Genomic DNA, 10,244 nt, shown 5'->3' with positions numbered 1-10,244 from the left:
AAAAAAAAAAAAAAAAAAAAAAAAAAAATTTTTAAAAAAGAATCTTCAATATCTTAACTTTATACTTCAAGGAACAACAACAACAAAAAGCAACCCAAAACTAGAAGGAAGGCAATAAAAAAAGAGCAGAGATAAACCAACTGAAGAAGAAAGAGAACAGCTGAATAGACTTAAAAACAAAATAAAAAACTTCCCTCACAGGAAAAAAAAAAAATCTAGGCCGAGACGGCTTCACAGATTAATTATAACACAGGAATAAGAATTAACACCAAGGGACTTCCTGGTGGTCCAGTGGTTAAGAATCCACCTTCCAATGCAGGGTACTCGGGTTGGATCCCTCGTTGGGGAACTAAGATGCCACATGCAGGGCATCTAAGCCCAGGCACCACAACTACAGAGCCCACATGCTGCAACTACTGAGCCCATGTGCCACAACTAGAAAGCAACTCACGTGCCGCAACGAAAGATCCCGTGTGCCACAACTAAGACCTGACGCACCCCTAAATAAATAAATAAATATATTTTTTAAAGAAAAGAATAAACACCAATATTTCACAAACTGTGCCAGAAAAAGAAGAGAAGGGAACATTTCCCAACTCATCCACTGAAGCCAAAATTATCCTCATACTCAATCCAAATAAAGACATAACCAGAAAAGAAAACTACACCATTGATAACTCTTATGAATACAGGAAATCAATTACTGTAATATACCACATTATCAGAATAAAGGACAAAAATCACATGGTCATTTCAATAGACATGGAAAAGCAATGCACAAAATCTAACGACTTTTCTCTATAAATGCCCTCAACAAACAAGAGAAGGAAACTTCCTCACCTGAAAAGGGCATATGCAACAAACCTACGGCTAACATCATACTTATTAGTGAAAGACTGAACGCTTTTCCCATAAGATCTGGAACAGGACAAGGATGTCTACTCTTACAACTTATTTTCAATAAAGTACTGAGGTTCTAGCCAACCAAGGCAGTTAAGCAAAGGAAAAAGTAAAAATATCTCTACTCACAGACGACATGACATTATAAATAGAGAAAATACCAAGGAATCCACCAAAAAGAATAACCATTAGAACAAATAAATGAGTTTAGCAAGGTTGCAGGATACAAGATCAGTATACAAAAATCAATTATATTTCTATACACTAGCAATGTACAATCTAAAATAAAATTAAGAAAGTAATTCCACTTAAAAGAGCATCAAAATGAATAAAATATTTAGAAATAAATTTAGCCTTGTACACTGAAAACACTTTAAAAAATTACAGAGCTAAATAAATAGAAAGACAACCATGTTCATGGACTGAAATACATTAAGGTGGCAATCCTGGGAATTCCCTGGCGGTCCAGTGGTTAGGATTCCACGCTTTCACTGCCGAGGGTGCGGGTTCAACCCCTGGTCGGGTAACTAAGATCCCACAAGCCACTCAACGCGACAAAAAAAAAACAAACAACAAAACACGGCAATCCTGCCCAAATTGATCTACTGATTTAAATTCACGGCTCACACCTGGCCCAGAGAGGCCCCTATAAAACTTCTTTGGGAGGAAGAAGGCCAAAACCAGAACAGAGAGGGCCCACAGCTTCAGCAAAGCCACGCAGCCAGAAAGAGGAAGAGCTGGATAGGATTTGTTAGGCAAACTGTAGACATCTGAACCCCAAGCCTTACTCCAGGAGCCTGTAGGGCAACAGGTGTTGAGGCTGCCAACAGGGCTGCTCAGAGAGAGGCAGGGGAAGAGCACACAGCCTCTGTGGGCTTTAAGATACACAGAACTTCCCATGGATTAAAGGCAGAGGTGGTCAGTTTGCTGAGGGAAAGTGTGAGAGACTTACCCAGTGAGCCAATGAGCGCAAAGTTCTCCAGCATAACATCACGGTACAGGCTCCTCTGGGTCAAATTAAGGATCCCCCACTCCTCTCGGGAGAAATACACAGCCACATCCTCAAAGGTCACCGGGGCCTGTAATGATGAATTCAACTGAGCCTTAGAGTCAATAGTGGGCAGAAAGCCAACCAAAATATGAACAGAGAAACACTTCCATGCCCATGACCTGTGTCTCAAGGTCCTGCCACATCTCTCACTGACATCATCTTTCCCTTTGAGCCCGCACCCCTCACATACCCTCATACCTCCTTCCTCCTAACACCCCGATCTCAGAGGATTCCCAGGGCCCCCAGTACCATTGGTGCCTCTCTCTTCATGTTGCTACTAAATTCTGCATCCAGCCCACAACAAAAGGCTGGTGACCAGAGAGATGCCATCTATGTACCCCGCCAAGCACTCAGGCCCCACCCTATTTCCTGCCAGCCAATTCTCTCCGTGTCCCAGAGATCACCTTTCACAAGGAAAAAAGAGTATGTTCTTCTCTCTCTCTTAGGCCTGAGTACATCATCCAAGGGCCCTCCAGTCTGTCCTCCTGCATGCAGACACATAACTGTACCGCAGCATGGTACAACTCCACACCCTCACCACAGCCTCGCCAGTCCACCCCACTGGCAACTCCCGCGTTCCACTGTGCACAGTGGTGTGTGTCTCCAGTGCGCTACCACAGAGAGCATCTTCAATCCCATCCTGCCTCGTCCACCCCACACCTCCCATGGCCCACAGCCAAGGACAACCCCCAGCTCTGCACAGAGGACCTACTCATCCTTCAACCCTCAGCCGCCGGGATCCACACACGGAGCTCCGAGACCCCCGGCCCTCCTCTTCTCTATCTATCTCTGCATAGACTGTTCCTTCACCTGTCATAGCCTTCCTCACCTGTCACGGGCTCATTCAGACTCTGGACCCGCTGGGTGGGGATCCGGGTGGTGAGAGCCTGGGCCGCACCTCCCACTCACCTGCGCCTCCTCTGCCATTGGAACCTGTGGGCGGAGAGTTTCAGCGGACGCAGCTGAGATCCGCACCCGCCACCCCGCCCAGCGCGCTGGAGCCTCCGGCCGACCGAGGAAAATGTGCCCGAGGACTGGGAGCAGCCTCGGGACGTTCTCAGGGTGCGACAGCGAGTCTCAGGAAAAGCGAGTCATGCCCGGGGATCACGGCGCAAGCAAAGGCGTGGCGAGGATCCCTGCGCTTCTCTCAGCCGGGGTGGTCTCTGCGGTTCGAGCGCTCCCCTCAAAAGTGCTCGCACCGACCACCAGCGGCGGCAAAACGGGTACCACACGGAAACGCCGGAAGTCCCGCTCCGCCCCGCCCCGCCCGTGCGCCTCCGTTAAGTCTGCGCCCGCGCTACCCGCGACCTCGTTCGGGGCGGGCGCGAATTACGTTTCCCATAAGTGACGTCGCAGACTGCGTCCGTACCGACGTAGCCAATGACAGCCCAGGAGAGGGGCGTTTCCGGGAGAGCCTCGTGCGCGGGGCGGGGACTTCCAGTGTCGGCTTTAGTTCCTTTGGACCCGCGCCGGGGCGGAGAGAGAGGGTTGCGGCCGCGGGGCCTGGCGTCCAGGAGGCTCCCCGGGCCCGCGGCCAGCGGAGCGGGCGAGGTGCGAGAGTCGGGGAGGTCCCACCACGCCCTGTGCCCGCGGTGACCGAGCCGAGTTGACCCCGGCCGTAGAGAGGTGCTACTGAAATGCACTCATTTCAAGTGCAAAGTTTGATGAGGTTGGAAAAGTAAATACACCCATTAATTAGATTCGAGTCACTCTCTGGAGTTATCTCCTTAGCCCGATACAGCTTTGTCCCACCCACCTCCATTATGCTGTTATTGGCAAATATATTTGTTTGTTATAGACCAAACAGTGCAATTATACTGGTTTTATACAGTTGCTTTTAAAATAAGAAATAAGAATTTACGCTTTCTTTTATACACATGTCAATCATTACAGTATCATACAGAATAGTTTTGCTGCATGAAAAATCCCCTCTGCTCCATCTATTTACCCCTCCCTCCCCCTGAGTCCCTGGCAATCACTATTTTACTGTCTCTATAGTCTGGCCTTTCCCAGAAAGTCATAAAGTTGGAATCATACAGTATGTACCTTTTTCAGACTGACTTTTTGACTTAGGAATACACATTTAAGATTCCTCCATGCCTTTTTGTGGCTAGATAGCTCAGTTCTTTTTATTGCTAAATAATATTCCATTGTATGAATGTACCAGTTTCTTTATTCATTTACCTATCGAAAGGCATCTCAGTTTGATTCCAGTTCTAAGCAATTATGAATAAACCTGCTATAAACATTCCTGTTCTAGTGTCTGTATGGACATGTTTTCAACACATTTATATAAATACCTAGGAGTGTGATTGATGGATCATATGATAGGACTGTATTTAAGTTTGTATGAAACTGCCAATTGTCTTCCTAAGTGGTTATATCATTTTGCATTCTTACCAGCAGTGAGTGAGAGTTCTGGTTCCTCCTGTTGTCAGTATTTTGGGTTTTAGCCATTCTAATAGGTATGTAGTGATACTGTTTAAATTTGCAATTCCTTAAAGACATATGATGTTGAGAGTATTTTCATCTGCTTATCTCTGCCATCTGTGTATCTTCTTTGGTGAGGTGTCTGTTCAGATCCTTTGCTTTTTTTTTTGGCCGTGCCACGTGGCATACGGGATCTTAGTTCCCCTACCAGGGATCGAACCCACGCCCCCTGCAGTGGAAGTCCGGAGTCTTAACCACTGGACCGCCAAGGAAGTCCGCATTATCCTTTTAAAACTGACTTCGTATTCTTGAGTTTTAAGAGGCTTTGTTTATTTGTGGGGGTTTTCTTGGTACATTTTGGATAAAAGTCCTTTATCAGATTTATGTTTTGCAAATATTTTCCCCTAGTCTATGGCTTGTCTTTTCATTCTCTTTCATGGTATCTTTCACAGAGCAGAACTTTTAATTTTAGATAAGTCCAACTGAATTTTTTTCTTCATGGATCATGCTTTTTGTGTTGTATCCAGAAGTCATCTCAATGCCAAACTGAAAGTCACCTAGATTTTTTTCCCCATGTTATCTTCTAGAAGTTGTACAGTTGTACACATTTAACTCTATGATTATTATTAATTTTTTTTTTTTGCAGTACGCGGGCCTCTCACTGTTGTGGCCTCTCCCGTTGCGGAGCACAGGCTCCGGACGCGCAGGCTCAGCGGCCATGGCTCACGGGCCCAGCCGCTCCGCGGCATGTGGGATCTTCCCGGACAGGGGCACGAACCCGTGTCCCCTGCATCAGCAGTCGGACTCTCAACCACTGTGCCACCAGGGAAGCGCCAAGGATTATTTCTTAATGCTCAGCTAAGTGTAAGTCTTTAAGACTGAACCACACGTTTAAAAAACAAGGCACACTGAATCAAGATGAATGGGAAACCATCCTAATAAACACATTTTAGATTAAAAAAAAAGACTGGACTACATGTGTCACAGGGGTGGTCTTCTGGGTGGAAGGACCTCCCTTGAGGACTCGTGACACTCTTACAGAAACACCCTGCTTGAAAGGTGCCTCCTCATCCCACACTCCAAGTCAGCAACGGGAAAGCCAAGAAATGCTGGCAAAAGTGCATCTTGACTTTGATAGGAGAGGACAGCCCCATCACACATGTGTGTCTGACACCCAGAATATGTCCATTGCGGAGGCTTGAGTCAGGTTAATGGGCTACTGTGCAGGATCACAGAGTGGAAGATTCCTCATGAAGGGCAAGGAGACGGGGACGAAGCACAGAAGATGGAGAGTCTGCTTGGAGGTAGACTCTCAAACACACTCCTCTGTAAATGGGTTTCATCTGTGAACATTGTGTAGAAGGATGTGTTCAGGCCCAGGAAAATCCAGCTGTAACTGAGTAACTGGTGCTCAAGGACTATTCAAGCATACGTGCACACCTCATGATACACTAAGTGAAGGCCGACTCGGAGAGCACTGCAGAAGGAGCGGTGAAGAGTGAAGGAGCACTGCAGAGAGGAGCAGATAAGAGGCAGAGGACAGAGAACAGAGAGGTGGGAAACAGGCAGGGGAGGAAGTCAGACTAGAAATGGCAATCCTGGGAGTTCCCCGGTGGTCCAGTGGTTATGACTCTGCGCTTCCAATGCTGGGGGCCTGGGTTCGATCCCTGGTTGGGGAACTAAGATCCTGCAAGCCATGTGGCGTGGCCAAAAAAAACAAAAAAAGAAAAAAGAAATGGCAAGAGGGTGGAATGTCCAGAAAGGGGAAGGAACAACAGGCGTATTCATTTCTTAGGCTGCCATAACAAAGGACCAGGAACTGGGTGAATTAAAACAACACACGGGTCTTCCCTGGTGGCTCAGTGGTTAAGAATCCGCCTGCCAATGCAGGGGACACAGGTTCAAGCCCTGGTCCGGGAAGATCTCACATGCCACGGAGCAGCTAAGCCCTGCACCACAACTACTGAGCCTGTGCTCTAGAGCCCGAGAGCCACAACTACTGAGCCCGTGTGCCACAACTACTGAAGGCCACCCGCGTACCGCAATGAAGATTAGCCCCCGCTCGCCACAACTGGAGAAAGCCCATGTGCAGCCACGAAGACCCAACGCAGCCAATAAATAAATAAATAAACAAACAAAACCAAAAAACCCAGACGTTTATTGTCTGACAGTTGTGGGGGCTAGAAGTCCAGAATCAAGGTGTCAGCAGGATCACGTGCCTTCCATAGTGTCCAGAGGAGAATCTGTTCCTTGCCCCTTCCATCTCCTGGTGGCTGCCAGCCTTCCTTGGCTTGTGGCCACATTACTCCAGTCTCTGCCTCCGTCGTCACATCTCTTTCTCTGTCTTCTCTGTCTCCCTCTTGAAGGGTACCTGTGATTACACTGAGGGCCTACCCAAAGAATCCAGGATAATCTCCCCATTTTAAGATCCTTGATCACATCTGCAGTTTCTTCAGCCATATAAGGTAAGTAACATTCACGCATTCTAGGGATAAGGACATGGATATCTTTGGGGGCCATTATTCTTCCCACTACAGAGCCCTTCACTCTGCTTAAGGGGGGAGTCCAGAACTGCTGGGAGCATCAAGCTCTGGACTGGCCTCTTGGCAAGGGAGGGGCCACCTGTGTTGATGAGACAAGTCTGTATCCCATGGGGGGTTGGGGGGACCACCCAGAGCGGGCTGGATCAGAAGAGCCATACTCCAGCCTGGTGCAGACGTGAATGATGCTTCTCAGACCACATGCACACAACCAGTCAAGAAAGGACACTCGCTTCTAGGGATCCCTGGAAATCAAAGTCGAGAGTCGTGAGTAATTTTAAGCCAGGGCTCTGCAGACTACAGCCTGTGGGCCAAATACAGGCCATTTTCTGTTTTTGTCTTGTCCCCAAAATGAGAACAGTTCTTACATTTTTTTAGTGATTGAAAAAAAAATCAAAAGAATACTATTTCATGACATGAAAATTACATGAAATTCAGATTTCCACGTCCATAAATAGAGTTTTATTGGAACACAGCCATGGCCATGCATTTACATATTGTTTATGGTACTTTGACTCTATGGTGGCAGAGCTGAGCAGTGACCAGAAACTTCACATCCTGCAAAGGTGAAAATATTCACTATCTGGCTCTTTACAGAAAAAGTTTGCTGACCCCTGATTAAGAAGTCATAGAGCTGAAGAATTTAACCACAGGAGCGGCGTGTAAAACAAAGGTGGCTGGAAGGAATTTGCTGGAGGAGCAGAGGATGGGGATGGCCACACTCAGCAGTTGCAGTGCGACTGACTCCAGCACTGCCTGCAGGTGAAGATCGAAGATTGCGAGGGCGCCCTCCCATCACAAGTCAGCAGCTGGCAGGAGGCGGCCATGCCAAGCCCTGCCAGACAGCTAGGAGCTATCTCAGAGCCCTCGGTTCCGAAGACTGACTAAAAGGACACATTGAACTCAGAACATCTGTCAAACTCTTAGTTACAGTTTATTACAATGAAAAGGTATAAATTAAAATTGGCAAAGGAAAGAGGCATACAGGGCAGGTTCTAGGAGAGACCAGGCACAAGCTTCCAGGTGTCCCCTCCCAGTGCAGTGCCGGATTCTCCCAGCCACAATATATGACAATAGAGAAGGCTGAGGCAGAAACTAATACAGGCAGAAAGATCAATGTCTTCTTCAAGACAGTAGCCTAATTCTTTTTTTAAAATATCTTTATTGGAGTATAATTGCTTTACAATGGTGTCAGTTTCTGCTTTATAACAAAGTGAATCAGCTATACATATACATATATCCCCGTAGCGCCTTCCTCTTGCGTCTCCCTCCCACCCTCCTTATCCCACCCCTCTAGGTGGTCACAAAGCACCGAGCTGATCTCCCTGTGCTACGTGGCCGCTTCCCACTAGCTCTCCATTTTACATTTGGTAGTGTATATATGTCCATGCCACTCTCTCACTTTGTTCCAGCTTCCCCTTCCCCCCACAACCGTGTCCTCTACGTCTGCATCTCTATTCCTGCCCCCCCGCTTTTTTTTAAAAAAAAATTATTTATTTTGGCTGCTCCAGGTCTTAGTTGCAGCATGTATGTGGGATCTAGTTCCCTGATCAGGGATTGCTCCCTGCATTGGGAGCACGGAGTCTTACCCACTGGATCACCTGGGAAGTCCCAACTGTAGCCTACTTAGCACAAAACACGATGAGGCTTTAAATCCCCTGGAAAACAGGCAGCATCTCTCAAGAATAAGCTGCCTCCTTATCTTGGGGATACCTCAAGTATGAGAACATGAAGGTCATAAAGTACCTAGACTGGCTTCCTAAATTAATACCTTAAGAAAGAAAGAGAAACTAAAGAACCCACGTATCACTAAGTGCTCTTGACCAATATCAGCCCTCCCACACTCCTGTCCGTCTTGGCCATCCCTCCTCCAGTGGTCCTCTGCTCCTCACGGTGGCGCCAGTAATCCTGTCCCTGCATCAGGGCCTTTGCTCTTGCCATTTTCCCAGCCTTGGAGGCTGTTCCCTGGCCTCTGCTTGCCTTGTTTGGGCATCTGTGCTCCTACCCCCCCCCCATCGAAGTTGGCCCCCCGACAGTCTCTGTCACATCATTTTGCTTTGTCTTCCACAGAACACTTACCTTTGACCTAAAGAGTACTATAAATGGTATGTCTGGCTGTGGACTGTCCAGCTCTGCCCTGGAACGTGACTTCTAAGGAAGAGAGAGATAAGAACATCTGTGACCTTCTTGTTCACTGCTACAACCTCAGCAGCCAGGCCAGAGCCTGGCAAATATCACAGGTGCCCCTTGAGATAAGGAAAGAACTATGAGATGAAATTTCAGCATGCGACAGATATTGAGTAGGTCCGTGGCTCACTGGGACAAATGCTTGGCCTGAAACAAGGCTGGCCAGAGGACAAGCCCCCAGGGCCCATCTGTTCCTGTTGTGTCTGGTCTCCTGTGGCTCCTCAAAGTCCAGCAGAGACCCTCAGCCCTGTCACAGCCCACCAGTACCTGAGAGCAGGGAGCATGGCCTGAGTGAAGCCAGGAGAGCCCAAGGCCAAGAGTACACCCCACCACTCCCCAAGTGGGGCGTGAGTTTCAGAAGGGCTAAGAACGAGGCCATGATAGGAGTAGGAGTCACACCCACATCTCTCTGGCTCGAGTCCACACCCATGGCTGAGCTGGCCCCACCAGTTGGGAAGAACAATCCACACACTGCTGTTTTCAAGAGTGGATTTCTACAAACTGTATGATTCTATTGGTACAAAATGCCCAGAATAGGCAAATCCATAGAGACAAAAAGTACACTAACGGTTGCCAGGGGTTGAGGAAAAGGAGAAATGGGACATGACTCAAAAGGGTATGGGGCTTCTTTTTGTAAATGTTCTGGAATTCGATAGGGGTGATGGTTGCATAAACTGTGTGATCATACTAACAACCCGATGAATTGTACACTCTAAATGGGCAAATTGTATGTTGTGTGAATTACATTTCAAGAAAGCTATTATTAAAAATAAAAAGGAGTAGATTTCTGGAAGATTCCTGGGAGAAGTCCTATACCCAATGTGGAGTTTTCCACGGCTATTAGAGTGGAAACATACATGCCCCAGAAAGAGGGACACAGGTCATAGGTCTCTCCTGGCCCCTCTGGCCCAAGCCTCTGCACAGACTGACAGGGCAGAGGAAGCCGCAGCTCAGGAGGACAGGCCCAGCTCTGCCCGGCCAAGGTGTGTGCCCCTAGGGGAGACGCTCCCCATTCCAGCCTGTTTCCCCCTTGGGACGGAGGATCCCAGCACTTCCCAGGTCGGCCTTCGCTTCAGCTTCGGGGTCCTGATTGGTCGGACACACACACACACACACACACACACACACACACACAC

The 10,244-nt window shown here is 47.9% G+C and overlaps 1 protein-coding gene across 1 annotated transcript in view; it reads right to left on the bottom strand.

Moving 5' to 3' along the window:
• ZNF584 (zinc finger protein 584) overlaps nt 1–2,878 on the bottom strand; it is a 7,697-nt gene extending 4,819 nt beyond the window's left edge. The window contains exons 1-3 of the mRNA XM_007457523.1: nt 2,861–2,878; nt 1,849–2,003; nt 325–349 (exon numbers count right to left, since the gene is read on the bottom strand). Coding sequence (XP_007457585.1) covers nt 325–349; nt 1,849–2,003; nt 2,861–2,878 — 198 coding nt within the window. The remainder of the gene's footprint in view (nt 1–324; nt 350–1,848; nt 2,004–2,860) is intronic.
• Nucleotides 2,879–10,244: the final 7,366 nt, after the last annotated feature.

This window comes from Lipotes vexillifer, unplaced genomic scaffold (assembly GCF_000442215.2).
Source record: "Lipotes vexillifer unplaced genomic scaffold, Lipotes_vexillifer_v1.1 scaffold995, whole genome shotgun sequence".
NCBI classification, from domain to species: domain Eukaryota; kingdom Metazoa; phylum Chordata; class Mammalia; order Artiodactyla; family Lipotidae; genus Lipotes; species Lipotes vexillifer.
Note: the sequence above shows the minus strand (reverse complement) of the source record. Positions and strands in the feature narration are given on the sequence as shown.